The sequence below is a fragment of the Balaenoptera ricei genome, chromosome 9, assembly GCF_028023285.1.
Source record: "Balaenoptera ricei isolate mBalRic1 chromosome 9, mBalRic1.hap2, whole genome shotgun sequence".
Taxonomy (NCBI): Eukaryota; Metazoa; Chordata; class Mammalia; order Artiodactyla; family Balaenopteridae; genus Balaenoptera; species Balaenoptera ricei.
The window spans coordinates 14,321,514-14,348,053 of NC_082647.1; the positions used below are offsets into that span (position 1 = coordinate 14,321,514).

General features: G+C 46.3%; 1 protein-coding gene and 1 long non-coding RNA gene across 3 annotated transcripts in view; one reads left to right on the forward strand and one right to left on the reverse strand.

Annotated features, from left to right (window-relative positions):
- The window catches only part of TBXAS1 (thromboxane A synthase 1), a 150,040-nt gene that overhangs the window by 51,369 nt on the left and 72,131 nt on the right, over nt 1-26,540 (reverse strand). Inside the window, exons 5-11 of one of the 2 annotated variants that reach the window (XM_059933232.1) lie at nt 22,809-22,925; nt 20,665-20,685; nt 7,637-7,704; nt 7,551-7,587; nt 6,786-6,874; nt 4,885-5,033; nt 2,693-2,823 (exon numbers count right to left, since the gene is read on the reverse strand). In XM_059933232.1, the coding sequence (XP_059789215.1) occupies nt 2,693-2,823; nt 4,885-5,033; nt 6,786-6,874; nt 7,551-7,587; nt 7,637-7,704; nt 20,665-20,685; nt 22,809-22,925 (612 nt within the window). The remainder of the gene's footprint in view (nt 1-2,692; nt 2,824-4,884; nt 5,034-6,785; nt 6,875-7,550; nt 7,588-7,636; nt 7,705-20,664; nt 20,686-22,808; nt 22,926-26,540) is intronic. The other variant, XM_059933233.1, reaches the window with a different exon arrangement.
- LOC132371749 (uncharacterized) overlaps nt 1-26,540 on the forward strand; it is a 129,242-nt gene that overhangs the window by 38,101 nt on the left and 64,601 nt on the right. The window lies entirely within an intron of this gene.

The following is a 26,540-nucleotide window of genomic DNA, read 5'->3' on the forward strand; positions in this document are numbered from 1 at the left end:
AATAATCTATGTCACACACATTAGCATCTGTTAAGGTGGTTGTTATGTCACGTGGGGTTGCTTGCGTCTCCAGGGCAGGATCCTGCACCACCCCACTCGCACACCACGCCTGTACTGTGCCGAGCACATGTTAGGTATGCAATAAATAACTCCACACATAAACTTGCAACGCCCTAAGTGCATTTTGAGGAAGGCTGTGTTGGATTTGCTCGCAACTGCATGCTACTTGGAGCAGGAACCTTGGAGACATGAGACATTTGCAGCTCTACTGCTTCCCAGCTTTGTGACCTTGGAAGGTGTCTGCTGAGCTTCCAGCAGGGCTCCCAGCTAAGCCTGTGGGTGGCAAGAACCTTGAGACTTAGGAGGCAAGGCCTCAGCGTCCTGCCAGCCTGCTCGGGTGGGAATGGCTGAGAGAATGGCCCTTTCCACCCTAGCCCTACTCATTCTGCTTCCCAAATGGCATCCCCAAGGGCTGGCTTTCCACCAGCTGCCTTCCTGTTGCCTGGTCAACATCTGGGACTCTACCCCTGGTCCCAGGGCAGGACACGACGGCACGCGTGGGAGGCGAGCGTCCTCTGCTCTCTCGGCTCCTGGCTGCTAGCTGGGGACCCCAGAGCATCCCCGGGCTCTCTCTTGGCTGGCACGTTTGAAACTCCTCGGGTACGGTACAGCTGTGGTCCCCGAGGCTTGCTTGTGGCTTTGCTGGAGTCATGTGGGGGCAGTGATGGGAGGGAGGGCACAGGCACATCCACACTGTTGGATTTTCCCCGTGGCAGAGCTGCAGCTGGCAACCTTTCCTCTCATCCCAGCTCAGCCAGGCTGCTTCAGGGCTATGGAGCCTTATAGAAATCTGTCTTAACCTCCAGCTCCAGAGGCCAGAGGAAAGGGCTGCTCTCTGGGGCCTGTGCGCTGGAGAGGAGCATTAGTGTAGATGGGTTTCTTTTATTTGCACTGCATCACGGAGGCTATTTGAACACTGCCCATTTAGGGCTGCAACAGTGCTGGTTTATGGTTATATCCAAGAAAAATATGCACCCTGATAGATGTAGGTGTCTAATCCACCCATCGGCCAGAGCTTAGAAAAATATTTACCTTTTAACATCTGTGCTGCATTTTCCACTGAGCAAACACACATCTGCTTGATGGAATGTCTACAGAGTTTAGATGGGTTTAAAGCAAGTTTTCTTAGTAACCATATAGCTCTGTCTTGACACGGGCAGTCCTGGATTTGTGGTTGGGAGGTTTTTCTCAGATCAACTCATTGTTTGAAACAAATAGCTCTCGAGTTTATAAAAGGAAAAGCTTGAGGCAATCCCAGTAATTGGATCTTTAATAACCCCTCACCTCTTAGTAAGCTATTTGGTGCAACAGTGTTAGAATTTTCAGCCTGATTCTACAACCAGTGGGTTTCAGGCTGGGGGCGGGGTGTGTGACAAACCCCACATGCGTGAGGGAGGACCTTCACCGCAATACTAAGGTTTGAAAATGGGACTTGCCTCGCCACTCCTTCCCCAGGCTCCATCCTCACCCTGGAGAGGCATGAACCTGGATGAGAACGGTCTGTGCTTTCAGACGGCAGAGCTGGGCCAGGGACACCAGGGAGCTGATTCTTCTCACACCTCTAAGGGCGGCAGGTTGAGTTCTCAGTGGTTTGGGCCAAAGGGCTGTGAGCTTGTCTGCACCTGTGAGCGTCCCTCACCTCCTGGCCTAGGACGCCTTTGCTGCACAATATCCAGAGAGTGAAGCCGGGCAGGACGAGGCTGTGCCTGAGGCTGCTGCATGCATCCGGCCACTGACTGACCCCTGATCTCATGCTCGGCCAGTGCTGCAACACTGGACCTCCGTCCCCCGCTTGGTGATCCCCCCTGAGCTGCCCAGTCTTTGAGAAAACACGCTAAAGCTACATCTGACACAAGTCAGTTCAGGAAGAGACATTTCAGCCTTGTTTTTTCCTTTTAAGCAATTTCCTTGACTGCAGTAAGGCCCATAAAGAATAGCATTATACATGCATGAGCATATGCAATATTGAAATTATTTTCCTTAACACTGAAAATTCCTATTTCTGTTCTCAGCCAAGTTCAGTCAACAAATATTTACTCGATTCCTACTGTGAGCCAAGCATAGGGCAAGTCTTCAAGGAGGAAAGAAATTTCTAGGTCTCAGCGAAGGCCCTCAACCACGCATTTTGCAGCAATGCCCTCCACGCAGAAAGGGAATGTGGGGCTGGTGACAGCTGCCTGAACTCCCCTCTAATGACCGTGCTGTTTGTGCTGTAAAGCTCCATCTTGCTGTTTTTCAATATAAAGAATACACTGATGAAAAGCACGTGGGCAAATTTACCTAGAAAATTCTCTGAGGCTGCCCGTAACCTGTGCTGGGAGGGATGCTTGAAATAGGGGGGCCCGTGAGCTTGGGGGAGGACGGCTTTGATTCTACTCCCCTGGGTCAGAGTGTGGACAAATCGCTCTGGGCTTCTCCCCACCGCCCTTCCTGCTTGCTTTCACCTTTCTCTCCTTATTTACCCCTCCTCACCGCCCCGCCTCGGCTGCCCCGGCAAGCTCTAAGTGGTAGGCCACTGAAGGACAGCATGGCGTGGGTGTGTGGGGTTGGGACGGGAGGGAGAGAAAACAGACAGCGATGCCAACTTAGCTTCTATTCCATTTCAATGCTGCGTCCTATTAAAATACGTTACCTCTTCTGCTGCTTGCTGGTCCCGCAAGGCAATCACATTCCTAATGAGTTTGTTAAAAAAGCCATTCAGTTCATCTCGGTTCTTATTGGGCAAAATCCGGGCCAGTGGGACCATTATGGATGGAAATGATACTTGAAAGAGAAAAACAAAAGTGGCATTGAAAAGGGGGTGAGAATAAACCAGGGCTATTAGATGCCTGTTGCCGGGAAGCAAACCCTGGCCTTGAATTAGTCTTTTGAAGGCCTGTCTTCCCCTCTGAACAGCCGCTGCTCAGAGCAGGGTCCTATCTTATTCTACCTCGGGACTCCTCACCCTTCCTTGCACATAGTAAGCACTTGATAAACGTCTGTACCGTTGAATCCCCACTTCCATCTGCCCCTCAAGTCTCATGCTTATAAGTTAATTTCCCAGGTCCTAGAGATGAGGGTCCAAGGTCTTTGTATTTCATCAGGAAAGAACAGCTTGTAGGCCATGTTTCAAGTCTTAGCAAGTGGTAGAAGCTGATCTACTTTCTTAACTTTCTGGTCATTTGCATTTTTTTTTTTCCTCTGGATCATTTTCCCCAGAGCTGCCACCTGAATTGTTTCTAAGAGCTGCCACTGCAGCTGCTGACAAGAATGCTGGCCTCGTCCCCTGTGGGCACGTCCCTTACCGTGCCATGAGCACCCTGTGCCCTTGCCACCATGCCCTGGGCATGACAAGCCTCCATGACGAGGCTCCCTGGGTCAGGGACACTTGTCCCCTCCTGGATGGTAGCCTGGCCGTGGGCCAAGCCCGTCTCTGGGGAGCTCAGCTCAGTTCAGCTCCTCAGCATTCACGGTGGGCCTACTGTGCACAGGCATGTGTGGGAGCCCGGGGGAGAGGGTCCTAAAGGATCCACGCAGGTCTCAGGATGCTCTGCCCCTTTTCAACAGCGGGAGCCTGAACCAAAATGACACAGCGGGGAGGGAGGGCTCGGCGGGGCAGCAGCCGTGGGACAGCGGACCCACCTGCCCTGCAGGGCGCTCCATGGTTGATGGCAAGGGCATTTCCCTGGAGTGCAGAGGGTGAGGGGCGAAGGACGAGGCTGCTTTGACCCCCAGGGCGACGACTCCTACAACGTCAGTGCAGAGCCGATGGAGGTGACAGGGGCTTCCACAGAAATTGACTCAGAAATGGCAATGAAACTAACCAAGGAATGAATAGAATTTACCAGCCCAGCAGAATGGTTAGGAATTATGGCAATAATCAATAACCATAATAACAACACTTCATTGCTTCCATAAAAGCAAGAAGATACCGGAATTGGCCAGAGGGTAAAAACTCACTTCTAAAACAGAAATAAGATGAATGGACTGGTCTCCATGGCATTCGGTAATCTGCTGTCGCCCGTCACATGTGATTTCTAATTCACTATGCGTTGGCTTCAAGCAGAGAAGTGTTCTAAGGAGGAATTTGCTGGGGGTGAGAAACATGCCCTAGAAAATGAAAGGTTTGGGTTCCAGTCTTGGCTCTGCCTTTCTTTTTCTTTTTAAAGATTTATTGATTGATTGATTGATTGCTATGTTGGGTCTTCGTTTCTGTGCGAGGGCTTTCTCTAGTTGCGGCAAGCGGGGGCCACTCCTCATCGCAGTGCGCGGGCCTCTCACTATCGTGGCCTCTCTTGTTGCGGAGCACAGGCTCCTGACGCGCAGGCTCAGTAGTTGTGGCTCACAGGCCTAGTTGCTCCGCGGCATGTGGGATCTTCCCAGACCAGGGCTCGAACCCGTGTCCCCTGCATTAGCAGGCAGATTCTCAACCACTGCGCCACCAGGGAAGCCCGGCTCTGCCTTTCTAAGCCTCAGTTTTCTCATCTGTAAAGTGGGGAGGAGAATGCCTTCCTGATGGGGTGAAAACCAGCACTAACAGAGGCGATGCAGGCGAAGCACTCAGCCCCGTGCACGGCGGCCGTGCTCACTAAGGCAGTGATGAGCCAGGCCAGGGCCACCTGTGCTGGTAATAAGTGGCGCCAGACTGGTACAGAGGAGCCTGGGCGGCTCCAGGAAAACAGGGGCTCTTGCAGGGCAAACTCCACAGGGCGACTCTCAGAGACACCCTGAGTACCCTTTCCAGGTGGCAGGGGCTGAGCCCCGAAGCTGCCTGGGGCCACCGGGGTGTCACGGGGTCAGCCCAACTTGCCCAATTTACCCGCCCTCCGCAGGAGCTGTACTTACAGATTAAAACCAGGATAGGTCTGGGGATTGAGGATTCAAAGAAGCGCCGGCAGTGCTTCACAAAGGGGTGTCCGGGAGCCTTCCAGGAGTTCACCTGGGTGCCAAAGGCGACGCTGGCAACCGTATCTGTGGTGTAGCAGCAGTAGCACCTACAGGAGAGAGAACAGTTTGTGTTTGGAAAGGACTCAGCCACTGGCCTCCCCATCACACGCACTCCTGGAGGGGCACGACTCTATCGTCTGCCTGTTTGAAAGGGGAGCTTCTGGCAGATCCGAAGTGAGGTAGTGGGAGAGGAGCCCCCAGGATTAGATCCTGGGGGCATGACCGCAGAATTTGAGCGGGAAACATAAACACATAACAGCCGATCTAGACAAAGATGGGGGAGGGGAGGAGAGCCTCAGGTATTCAACTTTCAGCTTTCCGGTAGCTTCAAACCAGACTCAGTCAAAACCAAGAAGTACACTTTACATTTTCCTCCCCATGAAGGAGGGAAAACGCGTGACCCAAAGGCTATGAGCTTTACAGAGGCTTTGCAGAGCCCATCCAAGGCCAGGGTCTAACGATTGATTGATGTATAGCAAATTGTGATTGATGAAATTAACCACCTGATTATTTAGTTTTATTAGCTCTGTCTCCCTCTTCCTCCTAATGATTTTACAGTTTTCATAAGAGCAATAAACAAAAAAACCAGGGCCCTTTTAGACTCAAATAAATACAAGGCAAACTTTGGTACCAGTTTCATGAACATATGTATATTATTATAGGAAACACACATTGCACTTTAGAAACAAACACAAGGAAAAGTGTCTGGCAGTAGCTTCAGAAAAATTAACCCCTTAGGCTCTAGGAAACCTGCCCCCCAAATGGCCATTTTAAGCTAGAAAAATTCTTTTTTGTTATGTCACAGGAGTAGTCAGGTTGCTTCTAAAAAGTCTCACAACTGGGTGTTCATATCCTTTTATAATGAAAAGGTCTATTTTTGTGGCTTGAGGTAGGCGCACGCTTAGTTCCTCTTCTTCATAAATTCTATAACCAATCACTCATCATTAAGGACTACACGACATCTCCTCCAGGTGACATCTTTTATTTTGACTGCTTTTACTGAAAACATTTCTATAATTGATGACACATTTCCCTTTGACAGCAAAAACAATAATTCGACTACTGAATGTGATTTCATCTGACCCTAATTGTTGACGATGTAAAGGTTTCAAGAGTTATTTACTTTGCCTTTATGGCTGCTGGGCCCATCTTATCTTTACCCAACTCACGGCACCTCAGGACCAGAGAGAATGTAGAGGAGAGAATTTTGTAAACAATACGGTAGAATGTAAATGCTGGTGATGATTATGTTATTATTTTATTAACAATGATAATAAGAGCGAGTTGGCTTCTGGCTAATCTGCTGTGGGACTCTTCATCTGGTATAAACCATAATTTAGCACAGGACAATTAGGCAAAAAGCCAGTCAGTCGTTTAAACTGAGGGTCCACCACTAAGTCATGGCTTCTAGCCTGAGGGGAGCCACAGTTTTTCTTAAATTAAAAATGCATGGACTCCTCCTCCCCGCCCCCCGCCCCCCAGGACCCTGTCCTTTCTGCCCAGACATATCTTGCCCACTCCTGGGTCTGTAGACGTCGGAGGGTAAGTCCACCCACAAAACACTGCCCACTCAGGGTTCCCTCCACAAGCCACAGCCCCCTGGGCTTCGTTTGCTTTTGCTTCACATTTTCCGTGGGTTTCATTTCTTCTTCTTAGTCCACCCATACTTTTAGGAGCTTCTAGCATTTCCATAGTTTGCTGGTCCCAAGGTAATTGTCTGGCAATTACGTACAGTTACAAGAAGCAGCAATTCAAACATGTGATTTCTCATCTGTAATGTAGCTATGCAGCGCCCTTACCTCTGGATGTCGAAAGCTTCCCTGGATTCTGCATACTGCTTTAAATGGGCCAGGAGCAGGTTGCAGGCTTGGCTGATTAGAGGAGTCATCTGATAGCAGATAACAAAGGTGTAATTAGGACACCATGCAGGGAGCACACCTAAATTAGCTGCAGATGAAGAGGTTATGTGTGGTGCTTCCTGGAAAAATGGTCATCGTTTCGAATGTACCTTTCATGCACCTAAGATTCAAGAGGAAGATCTAAAATTCACAAATATTGTAAAATACGATCGCTGTAAACGTCTATTTTAGCTTAAGCAATCTGTTTTTTTTTTGAAAGCAAAAAGAAGGAAGGATTTAGAGTAAATACTGTGAAATAATTATGAAAATGATCATTAAATGCTTAGAAATGAGAATCAGTACTCAGTTTCATGACATTTGGTTAGCATTAGAGAGTAAATAGACCACAATCCATATGTACTAACTCTGGAATTAGCCCAAATCCCTGTTTGCTTGGTTCCAATTATACTTTAGATCCTCCACTAGAATATAGAATCTCAGTATTGAAAGGAACCTAAGGTCATCCATTTCAACTTTTTATTCAGTACAAAAGTCATTTTTACAGCATGTGGATGGATGGCTATTCACTTCTGCTTAAGCTGTTTAAACCTTCAAATATAGGGAACCCTTGACTTTAAGAGGCCTTCAGTGCCCATGCAGGACAACTACTGAATTTCTTTTTTTAATACTAAAATATCTTTATTATGGAAAACACCTAACATACACACAGAAAGAAAGAATGGTATTATGAACACTCATGTAGCTGTGATCCACCTTCAACAAATTTAGGTCTCATTTTGGCTACCCACCACATTGACCCCAAAAGTCCGGCTTGAGTGGGTGGAGCCTGATGGGCACCCACGTGACCTTTTACTCTCTCCTGTATGTTTGAAAAGCCAAGTCGGAAACGATGAGGGGAATCTTTTTTTTTTTAACATCTATTTATTTTAAACATCTTTATTGGAGTATAATTGCTTTACAATGTTGTGTTAGTTTCTGCTGTATAACAAAGTGAGTCAGCTATATGTATACATATATCCCCATATCCCCTCCCTCTTAAGTCTCCCTCCCACCCTCCCTATCCCACCCCACTAGGTGATCACAAAACACCGAGCCGATCTCCCTGTGCTATGCAGCTGCTTCCCACTAGCTATCTATTTTTACGTTTGGTAGTATATATAAGTCCATGCCACTCTCTCACTTTGTCCCAGCTTACCCTTCCCCCTCCCCATGTCCTCAAGTCCATTCTCTAAGTCTGCATATTTATTCCTGTCCTGCCCCTAGGTTCATCAGAACCAGTTTTTTGTGTTTTTTTTGATTCCATATATATGTGTTAGCATATGGTATTTGTTTTTCTCTTTCTGACTTACTCCACTCTATATAACAGACTCTAGGTCCATCCACCTCACTACAAATAACTCAATTTCGTTTCTTTTTATGGCTGAGGAATCCTTTTAACCAGTGTACATTATGGACAAACATTGTAGCTAAATCAACATGCTGTGATACATTGTTCTGAGCATTTCTTATGGAAAACATACTTTGACATGTTACTTATGTTTAGAGTTTACTTTTTTGACACCAAAATATCAATTCCTGAGATCAGGAGAGATTTTTGTCTGTTTGTTCATTTTTGTATCCCCAGTACTTAGAACAGCACTTGGTATATAGTAAAAATGGAAACAGCATTTCAGGTGCAATGCCGTAAATCGTAAATGGATCCCTTCCCTGCAAGTCAGTCGCAAAGCCAGGGGTACATGTTGACTTTTTGAGAAGACACATAACACAGACAAATATTGACGTTCAGGTCAACGAAAACCACAAGGTTTTTTTCCATGAGTCATCATCACGTGCAGTTGATTTTTTGACCCTTGAGGGTCCATTCGTTGGAAAGGCTTTACACTGACCTAACACGTATTGCTGTAGAAAGTTGTCCTGCCATCTGTTCTGAGCAGAGCCATCTCTTACCTGCCCTGAGACAGTCAGGTGATTGGAGAGGCCCAGCAGGGGGGCCAGCCTGGGCTGCTGCTGCCCGAGGCTGGAGGGTCACACGGTCTCATTGGACCCCTCCCTCCTATGGCCCCCTCTAAGCCAGCCCCATGTGCTCTGAGATGTAAGGAAAGTACTGTGTCCCCAGGGACCCCACTGCTGGCTGTGGGAGTTGGTCCTGAGAAGCAGAAGGGCGCCCCTGCTGAGTGAGAGTGAGTGAGCTAGTCTGAGTTCAGGGCTCCATGGCCCGGGGCGGGGACAGTAACCTGGGTGGCACCTGTGGGCAGCTGGGCAGCAGGTCAAGGAGCAGATGCGCAAAGCAGAACACACCTACACACCCAGTGGAGGGATGGCAGAGCGTCTGAGACCCTCCCCTTGTATTTTGTTGCCGGGACTCTTAGAGGGAGTATCTGGAGAGGAAATCTGGGGAAAAAGAACTTTCTGCTCATCAAGCCATAAAGGCTCAGAGCACTGGGGTGATTGTACTCAGTGCGGGTGGACCAAGGGTGTGCTCACACATTCAAATCTCATCTCCTGTGTCCTTGGCTATTCCTTCTTAGTTCCATTTGAAATTTGGTCAGTGTGCCTTCTAAGCCTTTGGTTTGTCGCTATGTACATAGGATCGGACACAGAGCTGTGGCCCTCCACTAGACTTTAGGCAGCCACGGAATTGGTCAGTATCACTGTTTCCAGCTCTTTGGCCAGCTGTGCATGAACCTAAATAAATATCCCGCCAGGCAGCGTCTTATCAATTTCAGTGGCGGAGGACTTGTCAAGTGATTTGCCAAAACAGAAGTATAATTTACCTCATCTACCTATCCTGAAGTCCACTCAAAAAAAAAAAGCAAAAATGAGGATGAGTATCCTGAATTACTCTCTTGGTAATTCTGAGTGGACACTTATGACTGCTGCATTCTTTTCTAAATTCTCACAAGCCATCAATTTAATAATCCATCAGTACAAAAGTGTGGGCAAATGGGTCACTTCTAATAGCCTCTAGGCTTTTACTCTCAGTAAATCTCTGACTAACTTAATGCTGGAGAAGTCAGTACTATCTAAGTCACATTTCTATGACTAGCTCACTGACTACATTCCTTCCATTATTTTAATAAAATTAGCGGTACAAGTGAACTGTACTTTAATGCAATCTCATATACCAAAATATCTTTTAGATTTATTTCAGAGGGAGTGTAACATGGTAAAACGAAGAATACTGTTTGAAAGGAAGTCTCTTTAGATATCAAGCTTGAAGCTTCTTTCATGCAACAAAACTGGGATGCAACATAAAATTTAATTTACACGCAACTCTTCAGAAGCATGCCCTGTGTATAAAGAGGGGTCTCTCCATATTGAATCCAATCGTATGCCTGGACAGTGCAAAATGGAGGCTGGACCAGCTGCCCACCGTCAGTTCTTCTGTGGGCTTGTGATTAGGATGCTTTGTTGTCGGCTGGCCTGATTATAATTTCTACCACACTCTGCCTGCTGTCTGTTGAACTGAATGGATAATGACATCTTTATTTAGGTTAATGTGATATGAGATGGGGCATGTAATATGAAAAATGTTTTAAAAAGCAATGCAGAGAAAATATTGTAAGACAGTGGAGCATGATCTGTATGTTGGACAATAGCCATCACTTCAGGTTTTCTTCCTTGCGTTATACCCAAGCAGTTATGGAATATTTACTCTTACACGAGTTGCATACAAACAAAAGCTCTCTTTGATGGGCTTGCAATCATCTTTATACGATCCACAAACCCCACAGTTATTCCCCTAGATTTGCAGACAAGCAGGCATAGGTGGCTTGTGCAAACACACATGCACAGATGAATGCACAAGGCTATCATCACACAGATCTTAACAAAAGACTCTCATTTGGTTGTTCTGTTTCATCTTCTTTGTAGGATAATGAGTGAGTTCTATTTTTGTTTTTTTCCACATTTTTTTCATAATGCACATATGTTATATTCATAATCAGAAAAAATATTAGTGTTATTAATTTTTAAATTAATGATTAAAAAGAATGATTTGGGGGAAGGGCTATAGTCCAGCAGCCAAGCCTGGGGAAGAAGTTTCCCACTTTGCTTCTCTCACCTCTCACGTTGGTTACCTTTATTATAGATGATGCTGAGTGTACAGATGGTCAGCTTTTTGGTAACTAGCAGTAACCATCAGGGGAAAAGCACCATCCTCAGCCTGGGAAGGAAATTCCCCAAGGAAAGAGGTCCTTGCTCACCTGGAGTTTACTGTATAATTGCTTAGTTTAAAAAAAAAAAAAATGGAATCTTTACTGACTGAGTCTGAGGAATTGTGAATCAAGGTGTAGACAGAGGACAGTAGAGTTAATTCCAGGAGGTAGAGAGGTCTTCTCGAGGCTAAGACTCTGAAGTTGTTAAATACACTTGGCCTGGGGAGAGAAAACACTCGAAGCCAATAATTAGGTTTCCTCTCCTTGGCACTTTCTAGTTGTGTGATGGGCAAATAGCTTAACCTCAGTAAGTCTATTTATTCATCTGCAAAATGGGAATAATAATACCTCTGTTGAAGAGTTGTGTCAAGGATTAGAAACAAAATGTGTGAAAGTTTTAGAAGGCAGTGCGTATTCCGAGCCTGGAGGCTGTCCTCTGGAAGAGTCCCATGAACCCAGACTGGTTTGGGTGCCTGGCATCATTCTCTCTTCTCTTATTCCACACAGACAGTGTCCTGTTGGATCCACCTGTTCTTGCCTTACCATGTTAACATCACTTCCTTTCTTGCATCTGTCCCTTCATCTTTTTCTCCCTAGGGACCACTCTAATTCAGGCTTTGCTGCCTGTAACCTGGAACATAGCTATCATCTGCTTCTTGAGAACAAGGACCATATCTTAAGCATCTTTACAGTCTTAGTACCTTGTATAGTGCCTGGCACATAGGTGTACCAAGAAAACAATTTTTGAAAGTGCCTCCTGTCTTTTCACTTTCTAATCCATCCTGTACTCAGTCACCAGATTGGTCTTCTGAAAATACTTGTCATCTGAGCAATGTTTTGTTAAAATTCTTTGGAGATTCCCACCGACTTAGGGAGCCTTTACTGCCCCCAACTAGGAAGCTGCCTGCTCTTAGAGCATAGAACAAGCTTCTTAGAACGTAGAACAAGCTGCCTGCTGTTAGGACATAGAACAAGCTTCTTATCCTACCCTCCAAAGCCCACTAAGAACTGAATCCTGCCAATAACCATGTGAGTAAGCTTAGAAACAGATCTCCTCCCAGTCAAGACTTCAGATGAGATCACTGCCCAGGCCAACAGCTTGACTACTTGACCTTGATGCAGAGGCACCCAGCTAAGCCATGCACAGATTCCTGACCCACAGAAGCAATGAGCTAATAAAGGGTTGTTGTTTTAAGCTAAGTTTTGGGGTAATTTGTCACACAGCAAGAGATAACTAATACACTTTCAATGTCACCCTCTTCTGGCAACTGTTGTATGTTGTCATGTATTATTGAAGTTTTTGGTATTTGCTCTGTTAGAAATGAGCACAGTGCAACACATTCAGTTGATTCTCTAGAACATGATGACTGAATATTCCTTGAGGGCCTTGACATAGAAGGTATGTAAGAAACGTTAATAGAGTGAGGTGCTCTTTCCATTGTAGCACGAGTGCACTGCAGTTTGCTGGGAGCTGGCCCTGAATGAAAGACCTGAGACCCATGCTGGTTCTACCTCTTACTTTGGACAAGTCATTTGAATCTCTCTGAACTTGAGTCCTCACTCACTCCCAACTGAGGGGCTATTTACAATGGCTGCGGTGTCCCTTTCCATGGACACTCTAGGATTCCGAGGTCACTAAGCAGCAGCTGAGACAGTTGCTTGGGGACCATGGAAAGAGCAGGCAGCTTCCTAGTTGGGGGCAGTAAAGCCTCCAGCAATGCCATCCCTAAGAAGGCCTTCTGGCATCTCTTTGACGCATTGACTTCAGAATTACACAAAGATCTAAAAGGCAGAATCTGATTATATTTATGCTCACATAATTTAATAAAAGTGAGACTCCAGATCCACTGACTCCTGGCTTGTTGCTTTTTTCTCCAAAATCAGCATCCACATTCCTTTTGCTCCTCAGTTAATTAACTTCTAGGTTATAACTTCGCTCAATGCAGCTCTGATGCCATGAACTTGAAAAGCAAACAAACACACACAGTTAAGCCTCTGGAGCTCCTGGAAGTTTGGAGAATGGAGTCAGCCTGAGTGCTGGGGGAGACACGTTTCCTGAGCAGGGAGAGGGAAGGAGAGGGTCTCTCCTGTGTCAACTCAGACTTCTCAACTGAGATGCCCGCCCCGGCTTCCACCCCCCCCCCCCCAACACATGGATGGTGTGTAGGCTGGGTGACACACCTGTCCGTACACGAAGAGGGGTTCAGAGAAGAGCCCGAGCAGAAGCTGCCACTCTGAGATCAAACACGGCCCCTGGGAGCCACCCGGCTGGGGGCCACGGCAGAGCAGAGACTCCAGAGGGACCACTTGCGGTTTCCCTGCTCCGCCCCGGGGTCCCGGGGACATCTGGCATCTTGGAGGCTCAACAGCTGAAGTGGAAGCCCTCTTCCTTACTCCCCCGCTTTCAAGGATTTAATAGCTCCTCACTCTCCAGTGAAGTTTGTACCGAGCCTTCCCCTGGCACAGAACAGCCGACTCCATGCCTCCACCTCTTCTTCCAGCTTCTCCTCACTAATCCCTTTCACGTACTCCGTGTTCCAGCCAATTTGTACTCCTCCAGTCCCCGAACACACCCTGTACTTTCTGTCTAGATGCCTTTGTTCTTGCCGCTCATTCCACCTGCAACGCACCTTCTCCCTCCGTCAAAACTCAGCAAGATCTTCAGGGCTCAGTTCCAGTGCTGCTTCCCGCCCTGCCCCCTAAAGTGTTTTCTGATGCTCAAGAGAAGATGTGAGCTCTGTCACCGTCCTGGTAATAATGTAGCAGTTTCTGCACCTTCTACATTATAAACCCCTTAAACACAGGAGCTGATAAATATTGGTTGAATTTTATGAATTTAATGTTTCATTCTGTTTGGCATTCTTAGACCTGTTTATAATCCTGTTTGGGAACTCATATCAGAGGGGGGATTTTCTGAATAAATAAGGGTCAGCTAATGGAGATGGGAGATGGTATTTAAACATATTGTTGGATTAGAAAATAGAAAAGTAATATGTTAGAGTGCTCTACACTGGTGACTAATAAATGTAAAATTAATACCGGTTAACGAAACTTACAGCCTCCTTCTGCCACCCAGATATTAAAAACATCCATGACTTATTTTATGCAAAATCTCCTGCTGGTAAGTATCAGCTCTAGCCGTCTAGGTGAATAATCAAGTGTCATTTCTAATAAGTCAGTGGCTCCTGTCAAGAGTTGTGACCAATGAGAACTCACCCTGACGAGGTGGTGGCCACTGGTGTTGCCAAGCAACAGGCGAGCTGGGAGGCACGTTTAGATGCTCTTTTAGATTTAAGCAGCGGCAAGTCGGAGTGACATTATGGTGCTGGCCAAGGGGAACCAAACTATAACCCAGGATGGGGTGCCCATGATGAGGAGTTATGTTTTCTTTTGAATGCAAATGGAAAAGGAACATGTTTAACCAGAATTTAAACAGGCCATCATTATACCAATTTTAATTAGGAGACTAGGTGTCAGTGGAATACAGCTGTGTTGCAGGATAATGGTCTCTTGCTGCTAGATAAATACCTAGACATTCTGGAAACTGGGCAACTGGTCAGGCAGGGACAATGTATTTTTGGACTCTGAAGTATTTATCACCACAGCCGTACTTGGTTATAATGACTTTCATTTTTATTGTCTGGAAGGATTAAGAAATAAAAGCAAATATTAAAAATAGGCTTCCGGAGGCTGATGCAGCCCAGAGAAATCTGCTTGCTCCAACACTGCAGGAAGACCATGTTCTGTTACAGAAGCCCTCGTGCGTGATTGTCTGAAGCGTTTACAGTGAAAATTTAAAGGCCAAACTAAACTGTGATGATGACTGTAATTCTGCACAGACTTTTGCTCCGAAATGGTCATGGCTAGGCATTTACTCATAAGCTGGCCAGATCAACTTAAATTTTTAAAAATTGTAGTCATTCCTGAGCAATATGTCTTCTCCAAGGCAGGAAAGGCCTAGAGGGAATAATAACCACATCTGTCTCCGCCTTTAAGATTCGTACATTATTGACTGTGTCTTCCTGACAGGAAACATCTGGATGAAAGTGAAAAATTAGGCATTGAGCTGGATCAGCGGTGACTGGGAGGGATACCAGCCTTCCCTGTAGGTCTGATTGTCTGACTTTTCTTTCTTTCTTTTTTTTTTAAATAGTCTGGTCAATCAAGATTTTATTATGTGCGATTTAAAGGTCATTAAAAATCCTGAAGCTTATTCTTTTATTTTTTTTTTCTGGCTGCGTTGGGTCTTCGATGCTGCGTGCGGGCTTTCTCTAGTTGCGGCGCGCGGGCTTCTCATTGCGGTGGCTTCTCTTGTTCTGGAGCACAGGCTCTAGGCGCTTGGGCTTCAGTAGTTGTGGCGCGTGGACTCAGTGGTGGTGGCTTGCAGGCTCTAGAGCGCAGGCTCAGTAGTTGTGGCGCACGGGCTTAGCTGCTCCGCAGCATGTGGGATCTTCCCAGATCAGGGCTCGAACCCGTGTCCCCTGCATTGGCAGATGGGTTCTTAACCACTGCGCCACCAGGGAAGCCCAGTCTGACTTTTCTTTAGCTGAGTCCCCATGTGCAGAGATATGATTGGCTCTTACTCTTGGGTGAGACACACAGCCAGCTTCAGGCTCTCCTGTTTGGAGCTGCCAGGTCTCTTCTATCCACTCAGTGGGTCACCATCAGCTTAGTTATCTGGACAAATGAGCAAATGTCCATCACTTTTATTGGGCTTTGAGGACTGAGAAGATTTGAGCTGCCATATTGGGTTGGATCCGTGGTCCATCCAATGTGGAGCTTGGTCTCTGCTAGAAGTACTTGGTAATGGAGTTCCCCATGAAATCTACCTCCAAAGGCATAGTGGTCGATAGCCTCATTTCTCTCAGTAGCCAACTATGATATTAACTCCCCATGTTTTCACTTATTGAAAACTTATTTGAACCCAGAATAAACAAAATTAAACAGATTTATTCACTGCAGTTTTCCCCCCAAGCTTTTTTTTTTTTTAATATATATTAGGCTCTTTCTGTGGGATGATTTATTCCTGTTTTTTTTTTTTTTAATTTTTATTTATTATGTTTATTTTTGGCTGTGTTGGGTCTTCGTTTCTGTGTGAGGGCTTTCTCCAGTTGCGGCGAGTGGGAGCCACTCTTCATCGCGGTGCGCGGGCCTCTCACTATTGCGGCCTCTCTTGTTGCGGAGCACAGGCTCCAGATGCTCAGGCTCAGTAGTTGTGGCTCACGGGCCCAGTTGCTCCGCGGCATGTGGGATCTTCCCAGACCAGGGCTCGAACCTGTGTCCCCTGCATTGGCAGGCAGATTCTCAACCACTGCGCCACCAGGGAAGCCCTCCCCCCAAGCTTTTAATATACACAGTGAATCCCTATGTGTAGAGGAAGCCAGTTTATAATATTTTACTGAATTAGATGACCATGGGGCCTTTCCAATCCTCAATTTCAAATCCTTTTCCCTGGTAGTTATTCATAGCTTAAAGTTCATCATCATATAAGTACGGTTTACATGCTTTTCTCCTAAATGTATTATTTTATTCTTGCTTACACTGAAGGTTATCTGCCACTTTTGTGCTGACTTACACAATCTTAGAAGAGTCTTAGAAACTTACTCCAACTGATTTAATATTTTTCAAACCAGAAGAACTTAGAGAAATATACAAATGCATAAATTTCATGGTGTTCTCCCTCTCTCAGATGAATTATAAAATTTAAAAATAAAATTAGTGCTAACCCGGGTCCCCAGGGAATCCCATTATTTATGTATTTCCTCAGAGAAGGATTAATTCAGCCCCAGTTTTGTTTCTTGAAACTAAATCTATTTACTTCCTGACCCATAATAAATTTTTACACAATCCCAGCGTTACTTATTAATAGTCTTCGGTAAAGAATCTAGCAAAAGAGTCTGTAAAAATCCAAGTAAGTCTACTGGTTGCCCCTTTAAAAAAAATTAATCTCTTAGGAGATGGGGTGAAAATTCTGATAGGCTAATCAGACAGAATTTTCCCTAATAAAAAAATCAGTTGTTTTCCCAGCAATGCTCAGCCATCCTTTAATATAAATCCCAATAACTCGTCTGTCACTGGACTATGGTTTTGACGGTCTCTTCCGGGATCAGGGATGCGTCAATCAAATTTGCACTGGTTCTCTATCTCTCTATATTATCCCTGGTAAGACATAAACCAAAAACCAATTTTATTTTAAATAAAACCATGGATTCATGATAGAATACTAATTTTAAAGTAACTTTCAGGCATTGTTGGCCAAGACAGCCTAATATCCACACAAATAAAGACAGTGCCATCCAGAACTTTATGAATATTAATGACACCTACAGACACAGGGAGTAAAGTACTTAGGCTGCCAGGGGCTGAAGGAAAAAGCCTCAGAATTCCAAGGGAAAACACATCTGTATTTCAAGAATAAACTCTGAAGTTTGATAATAAAAGTCCAAAAGCAACTTACTAATTCAGAAAGGACTGGAGGTTATTGACATTCCAGAGCTATTTGTGGGAAAACTGAGTCAGGTTCCCATGTCCAAGTGGAGTGCGGGCTCGCATGGGTTCCCCGAGCTTCTCTCTTCCGACTCCTCTGCCCCAGGCCCTCGGAGAGCCTTCTTCTCCTCTTTGCGTCTCTGTGACCTGCTTTCTCTATTTCTACATAGGCATAGACTTGAGACCCTCTAAAGAGAAAGCCAACAAATGGTCACATCCTCTTACGTAATTTTTCTTTGATGAAATTATTTCCCTTTTGTTTCCCTTTTATCTCAGTTGTAACATATATCCTTAGAATTACCATATGATCCAGCAATCCCACTACTGGGCATATACCCAGAGAAAACCATAATTCAAAAAGACACATGCACCCCAATGTTCATTGCAGCACTATTTACAATAGCCAGGTCATGGAAGCAACCTAAATGCCCATCGACAGACGAATGGATAAAGAAGTTGTGGTACATATATACAATGGAATATTACTCAGCCATAAAAAGGAATGAAATTGAGTCATTTGTTGAGACGTGGATAGATCTAGAGACTGTCATACAGAGTGAAGCAAGTCAGAAAGAAAAAAAATATCATATATTAACGCATGTATGTGGAACCTAGAAAAATGGTACAGATGAACTGGTTTGCAGGGCAGAAGTTGAGACACAGATGTAGAGAACAAATGTACGGACATCAAGGGGGGAAAACCACGGTGGGGTGGGGATGGTGGTGTGCTGAATTGGGCGATTGGGATTGACATGTATACACTGTGTGTGTATAAAATTGATGACTGATTTAAAAAACAAAACAACAACAACAAAAAACATATATCCTTAGGTAGAAAGCTTCTTGGTTCTGTGATTCCCCATCCATCCGTCCATCCATCCATCCATCCAGCAAATCACTGTTGAGTGCCCATTATATGCGTCATGCTATACAGTTAACAATAAAGAAAAATTAAGTAAAATAAATGGAATGTTAGCTGGTGATAGGGCCACAGAGAAAAATAAAGCAGGGGAGGAGGGTGGGGTTCTGGGGCCCAGCTCTTACAAGCCTGGGGGAGTCTGTGGGTCTGAGAAGGTCAGATGAGGGACCAAGAGGAAGACTCGCACCCCAGTGCTTTGCAACAGGGCTCTAACCAGAATCGTGCTAGGGCACTGGTAAAGCATACAGATTCTCAGTTGCCCTAGAAATTCTCATTCTGTGGGTCCTGGGGTGGCTGGAATTATGTGTGTTAAACAAGTGTACTAGGTGATTTGGGCACAGCCCAAATCAGTTGAAAGGATGCCATTTCAGTTGAAAGGATGCCATTCTGGCGCAGAGTTAGGGTTTGAGAACACAGGGTTTGAGAACCAGTGACTAGAAAGCGAAGGCCAATGTGAGGTTAAAGTCCAGGGAAGCATCCAGAAACTTGGAGGGTCACGGACGCTGGGGAAGGAGGCAGTCAGGACACTGACATCTGGCAAGCAGCCCTCCCATCTTTCTCCCTCCACCCATCTTCTGTAGGATAGGAAGATCCTCCATCCCATCTACACTTTGGTGTAGAGTAGCGCTCCTTGCTCAAAGCCTCAAACCCTGCTCTTCATATGCAAAGAGAGCTGCTTTCGGAATTAGGAAAACTTTTCACTCCCAACAAAGCTCCCAACTCCAAGACCATTGTCTCAGTAGGGCTCAGGAAAGCCTCATGTGCAAAACTGAGCCAAGACCTCCTGTTCTGGACGTTGCCCGCTGCCACCTCCTTCTGAAGCAATGATTCAGTGGGGGAGAGAAAATCCAGGACATGATTTACGGAGCATGAAACACACAGACATTGGCTTAACATTTGAAAATTATTATCTTTGTCATGAACTTTTTAGTCCTCATGTTCTTTTCTATTTAACCAGCATTTAACACCTTTGGCTGCTCCTTCCTCCTTGAAAAGCGTTTCCCTTCCACATTCTCCTGGACTTCAGTTTCAAGCTGTTCTTCCCAAGTCATCTTTGTAGGTCTCTCCTCTGCCCCTCACTTATATATGGTTCTCCCCAGCCCTCTTCTCATGCTGTATACACTCCTGGGGTGACCTCACCCATGTCTGTGTTTTCTCTCTTTTGTAAAAATTTTCTTTTTTTTAGATTGAAATATAGTTGATGTACACTATTACCTTAGTTTCAGGTGTACTATGTACTGGTGTGACATTTGCATTCATTATGAAACAATCACCACAATAAGTCTAGTAACCATCTGTCCCCAAAGTTATTACAGTTTTATTGAGCATATTCCTTATGCTGTATATTACATCCCCGTGGCCCCTGTCTGTGTTTTTGATGACCATCTTTCCTACCCTTCTCTCCTGAGCTCCATATCTGCAGCCAACTTCTGCCTGATGCATCTACTCAGATGCCTCCCAGACACCTTAAGTTCACCAGGTCTAAACTCTCCACAGGCGGGGACGAGGGTGACCAACTCTGCGCCCGGAATGGCATCCTTTCAACTGAAACCCAAGAACCTAAATTGAACTATATTGAGTAGAAAGATGATTTCCAATGGAGCTTTAAGTTCACTTGTAGAATATGTTAAACAATGAGCTAGATCTGAAGCAAAACCCAGGGAATCTGTCTATGAAAATTTATCTCCCCCTCCCTTCCCCCTCCCTCTTATTTATGACTACTAGGTATCTCAGTGCTATGAACCACTTGGAGGAACTCTATTTTCTGCAGCTAATTCAGGCACTAAGAATTTGATTTCTGAACCAAAAGGAGAAAATGCTTTGGGTTTCAGGAGCACTGAATTTGTTTGGGCAATGATGCTGTATCAGTTTCTGGAGTGTATCCTGTAGAGTGTTAAAGAAATCTAGACCCCAATAAGATTTTTTTTTTCCTCTTCACTGTCAAAAAAACTTTCTTTCTTACTTAAAAAAAAAAAAATCAGATACCCTTCATCAATTTATTTTTTAACAAATGATAAGATTCTTTCTGCATCTATAGCATTGTCAAGGCATTGTTTACTCACAAATGAGGAAATGTGATGCAACATGTTTGAACTCCTGATGTCAACCCATGGTTTACCTACCTCTCCTCCCCGCTCCCTCCCCTTTTGGTTAACTCAACATTTTAGTGACTAGGTGTAATAAAGGTGACCCAAATAATGCTTTACAACTTTTTAAAGAAGCAGGCCCGTCCTTCAAACAAATTCTCCCATGAAACCTTGGTATATAACAGGGCTAACTGTGGAGCAGGGCTCCTGGTTCCAGCTGTAGCAGGACACCCCCCTCCTCAGGTTTCCTTGTGGGTAATTTCTACCAGTGGTGGTTCCCAACTCTGGCTTTACATCAGAATCTCCTGGGGAGCTGTAAAATCCCCTCAGACCCAGGCTGCATTCCAAACCAAACCAATTTAATCTAGATGTGGGACCCAGACAGCAATGGTTTGCAAAGCTCCCCAGGTGACTCCAGTGTGTACCTGAGGCTGAGGAAGGCTGGGTCCTGCCCTCCCTTATCAGGCCAAGGCGTGCGAAGAAGGAACTGAGCGTGCGTGGTCCAGCCCTGGGGGGATCAGGGGGGCCACGTTAGTGTGCGCTCTTGGCCGCCCTCCTGCAGGGGGAGGCTGCAGTTGCCCACTCCGGGTGAAGCATTAGCAAGCCCACACCACCAGAAGGCAGGCTACATTTCTCAAACAGCTTTACCAGTGAGAAAGGAGGTTTCTGTCTGAAACCTGTTTCCATACCTCAGTTGGTTCCAAACTTAGGCAGCAAATGGAGGAGTGTTGCTTCTGATACCCCTAGGTTTCCAAAGAGGTCCCATTTGCTTTATCTCCCTTCCTCCACCCTCCAGACAGTCCCTGGGACAGTCCTAGGGAGCTTCAGAACAAGACAGGAGAAGCAGTCAAGCAGAGAGGTTAAGAGCATTCTGGAACTGGGTTCTAATCTTGGCTTTGCCACACTTACCAGCTATGTGACATGAAGCGCATAATCTCTATGGGCCTCAGTTTCCTCATCTGTAAAATGGGATTGATAATAGTATTTACCTCACGGAGATGTGGTGAAGATTAAGTGTGCTAATACGAACAGGAAGCCTTACAGTGGTGTCTGGCACATGGTAAGAGCCGTGTGAGTGTTAGCTGGCTATGTAAAGGCTACATATGGAAATACAAATCAAAACCGCATTGAGGAAAAAAAACAACAGAAAAACCTCACTGAGGATGGGCAGGATCTCTGGTTTCTGAGTTTATTTGGATGGGATTGATTATGAAGTCTGGAACCCTCTCGTCTTCTGGGGGACTTCAGAAGACTTATAGGAATTCAGCAGGGCCATACGGGTGAGCATCTTGAGCTGAAGCTCAGAGTAGCTCTCATGTATTGAACTGAAGACAGGCCACTCCAAGGCCAGGCATTCTGGAACAGCTAGACCTGGTGGCTGGCTCTGGAAGGGCACTTGCTCTGGAGTTGCCCATGTACCTGGGACTCACACTGAGGCAACCCTTCAGCCACGTCACATCAGAAGGGCTCAAGGGCTCGGTCATGAGCTATTGCTGTTGCGGAATTCAGAACAGACGTCAAAGCCAGATCGGCAATTGAGGGGCCATCAGTGAGGCTCCGGGGTGAGAGAACTTGGTCAGGAAGCAGGACAAACAGTAAGTTTTATTTATACAGCTGGTAGGGAAGGGTGGGTCCCTGGGTGGGGGAAGGAGAAAGCCCCGGGTTTAAGAGCATCTTGTAAATGAGACTTTGCCCTCTGACTTGGCCACAGAGATTAACTTGGGCATAACCACCGCCCCCCCCAAGGGTTCTGCCCAAGGACATCCTTGTACCCCCAGCAATCCATGGCCATCTCTCCCCTATTTCAGACTTGATTCAAAGCTCACCCTCATCTCAAGATGTTCTCTAGTTCCTTGCTATGTACAGTGTGGTTCATTGTTCAGAAGCATCCACGTCCCCTGGGAGCTTGTTTGAGATGCAGAGTCTCAGGCCCCGCCCCAGACCTACTGCATCAGAATCTGCATTTTAACAAGGTTCTCAGGTGATCCGTTACACATGAAAGTCTGAGGAGAACCCCTCCAGTTTTCCCCTGGGTGCCCCCAAAAGGCCCGGGGCAGAGCCTTGGGATTTAGCAGAAGTTCCCTGAGCGCTTGCTGACTCACTACAGATTCATGGCAACCGGGGCTGCGGAAGGCTGGAGAAAGGGCAGACACTCCAGTACAGTTTCCTGTGCTTTGGGGATAATAGGGAGGTTCGAAGGGCGTAGTGGGTGGGGCAACGGACAGGTGACGGCAAAGTGACCCAGCTCCCATCAGAATCTGGAGAGAGGAAACCTGCTCTCTATGGAAGAGAGATTGCATTTCCCAGGTCTTACCTCATTCAGCTTTTCAGGACTGAAAGCAGAAGTCAGGACACTTCTGACCTCTTCCCATCTTTTGTCACGTAAAAACAGGACACTGTTGGCTACCGGTTTGGGCTCCAAACCTGACGCCTGGTGGAAAGCGATAAGCAGAGAGTCAGGACACAAGGGAGCCCAAGCCACCTCGGTGGCAATACAGTCCTCGATAAACACCCTGGTTCAAGTCACCCGTGACCAATAATGAAGAGACTTCTCTTGCAAGGGTGTAAAGAATAAAAGGGCTCATGCACAATGATCTCTAGATCCATGGCTGAGGACCCACCCGGAGCAGGTGGGGGAGCGCCGCTGGCCCAATTCTATCTTGTTACTCTGTGGTCATCACTGTAAATAACTCAGCGGCTTCTGTGTGTTCTGCAGCCCCCACCCCCACCCCCCGCAGAGTGAGGGTTCCCGGAGGACCCAACAGCAGGCTTCTTGGAGGTGGGCTCATCTTTCCTGGGATTGAGTTTCATGTCTGAACTATTTGGCAACGGGTTTTGTGTGGCTGGATTCGTTAGGTTGGGCCAGGAGTTGACAGACTCGCGTCTGGGTCTTTGGAATATGCCTGGGGGTGGGGGAAGGAGAGGGAAAGGGGAAGAAGAGAGTCCTCCAGAAGCATGCCCCAACAGAGCTGTTCCAAGAGAACTCCTTCATGTCATGATGTTTCTGTGTTCTTTCACTCATTCATTCATTCGTTCTTCTCATTCAGAGAATGTTTGTTGAATGTCTAATATATACGAGATGTTGGCTATATGGTGCTGAATAAAGAAGACATTGCATTGGCCCTCAATGAGTTTGATAGTCTAGTGGGGAAGCAGACAGTTACCTCCTAAACTAACAAATAGCTGTCATTACATTTCATTACATTTCATGGGAAAGTGAGTGTTATGAAAGGGTAGAGAGGGCAGCGAGGTGAGAAAATGATAGGGGATTAAATGGCCAGGAAGCCTTCTCTGAGGAGGAGATAGTCCAGCTGAGTCTGGAAGCACACAGAAAATGAGGTCTCCTCATCCCTTCTTCCCAGGCCATTCTCTTCTTTCCTAAGACCAGCTACTCCCACCAAACGGTCAAAACTGGGGGCCCTCACAGCTGTTCAGAGCCCTGAGCCCCGGGGCTGCAGGGTGAGGGGAAGTAGGGAGACGGGAGGACAAAGCATTCTTCAGAACTGCGTGTGATATACGGTTTTGCTATTTCTTTTCACTGTTTTAATTATAGTTGAAACATGAAGCCAGCCACCATAACTCAAAAGCCTTGTAAAAACTCCTGTTCAGAGGAAAATGATAATTTTCTGATAAAATATGAACACTCAAAATAAGCTATAATACATAACTGCAAAGTATCTGGGGGGACTTAATTGTGTATTAGAACCAAGTTGCTGGGATATTTTTTCTGCAGAGGAATACCTCTCTATATTTAGAATAAAATTCTTTAGGAGTGCCATGGTCACTATACAGAATTGTGGTTTCATGGAATTTTTAGAACATAACCCATTTGTTTAGGTTCCAGAATCAAAGGAGGAAATGGTACATTATGTATATTTGTATACTGGCAAACACCAGTCCTGTGCCACACTACCTGTCGTAAAGCATTTCACTCCAAGGAAAGCTGGGTGGTGGTTTATGGGGTTCTGATGAAGCAGAAGAAATTGGAGATAAGAGTCAAGGTTGACTGGATTTTGTGTCTGTCCTTTAGACCTAAGGATTGGCTCCATGATAGTTTTTATCTTGCACTTGGAGGACAAATCCAGCCCTTGTGCAATATGACAGCATTGTCTCCCTCACCAGCTTGCCATGACAATACTCTCCCTTCAGCCTACAACTTCCATTAGAATTCTTCATTCTCTGATGGAAGATTTCAGAGGCATTGGTTAGAGTAACCGATCTATTTTCATTTCTAGATATGATACTGGAAGAGGGAAAGTGGCAAATTGGTCATTTCAGAAGAGCAGTCGGATGGTGAGGGGACAGTCTGACAGATTTTAGAATGCGTAGCTGGAAAGAGAAGGCTTGGAAGATCAGATTGTGATCCTTAGTCTGTACTTAAAAAATATCTATTGAATGCGTATTACATGGAAGAGAAGATTTGGCTCTTTTTTTTGACCCTGGGTTGTAGAATTAGGTTCAATAGTGGGAGCTATGGGGAAAATTCCAGCTCCTCTAAAGGAGAACTTCCCAGTAGTCTAAATAACTAATAAAAATAACCTGCCTTGAGTGATGAGCCCCTATCACTAGAGGCTGTACCCCACTTCTTGGAAATTCTGAACAGGAGGTTTGAGTGATCTGTGGGCAGCCCATCCCCGGATGAGAAGCTCCCGGCTCAGGCTGCAGGATTTCCAGGGCACAGCACAATGTTTCACATAAAACAACGAGACCTGTCTCAAAATAGACAGGGGTCAGGCAAATGAGGTTGCCAACCTGGGTTTCTGATTCTCTGCAGTCTCTTTGGTCTTTAAGTAAGAACTTCTGTCTCTCGGAGCTGTGGACCCATCATGTGAGTTGACCCTTCTCCGATAAAGATGTTAAAAAAAAAAGGAGGGACTTCCCTGGTGGCGCAGTGGTTATGAATCCGCCTGACAATGCAGGGGACACAGGTTCGAGCCCTGGTCCGGGAAGATCCCACATGCCGTGGAGCAGCTAAGCCTGTGCGCCACAACTACTGAACCTGTCCTCTAGAGCCCGCAAGCCACAACTACTGAAGCCCACGCGCCTGGAGCCCGTGTTCCGCAACAAGAGAAACCACCGCAATGAGAAGCCCGCGCACCGCAACGAAGAGTAGCCCCCGCTCGCCGCAACTAGAGAATGCCCGCGCGCAGCAACGAAAACCCAACGCGGCCAAACATAAATAAATAAGTAAATTTATTTTAAAAAAAAGAAATGCAAAGCTGAAAAAAGTAGTCAGGTTTTGACTGCAGTGACGAGAGCTTCCCTAAGTCATGGGCCAAACCATTCTCACTTAAACTTAAATCTCCCTGCACACATTTGAAAACCAGAATGTTTTCTTTTACTTGATGTTTTATTTAAGAGAAAGGGGACGGGAAACTCTAGATGAGCTAGTTTTCAAAAGCTGTTGGTGGAGAGGGGCTTGTTGCAGGTGTGGGCGAGGCACATTCGTGGCTAACTTCCTGAGGCCCCTCTGTCCCTTGTGGGTAGCAGCGTGCAGGTCCCTGGGGGCCCAGCGCGGGTGGTCCGGTCCATCTGGAGCCCCGGGTGGAGTTTGCCTGGTTCCCGAGCTCTGTGACCAGCCGCGTGATCCTGCTCCCGGGATGGGGCACTGCTGCGGACACAGTGGGTAATAAGGTTTCCAGTGCCCTATTTGCCTCAGAGCTTTAGCAATCTTTGCCACGTGCCGAGCGCGGCGTGGTTTCACAGGAACTCGTCCTATGATTCCGACATCCGTGTGGTGAGAGGGTGAAAGTAGCCTTGGAGAGGCTGTACCTGGCGAGCCAGGCCCTGGGGGTCCTGAATAAAACCACTCCCCAAATCTATCCCGTGGTTTTAGATGTGAGTCGATGGTGTGAACCTGAGCCTGGAGAGTTGACCCCCATGTTGCCTGTGAGGCCCTGAGGGCTGGCACCTCACCCCACACACGGGTGACCACCACCACCTTCCACTGCACTCCACAAACATGTGATGGAACCTGGCAGTGGGCATGCCTGCTGCCTGACCTGCTCGCCGTGCTCATCTCAGACCAGGTCTCAGAGCTCCTGGC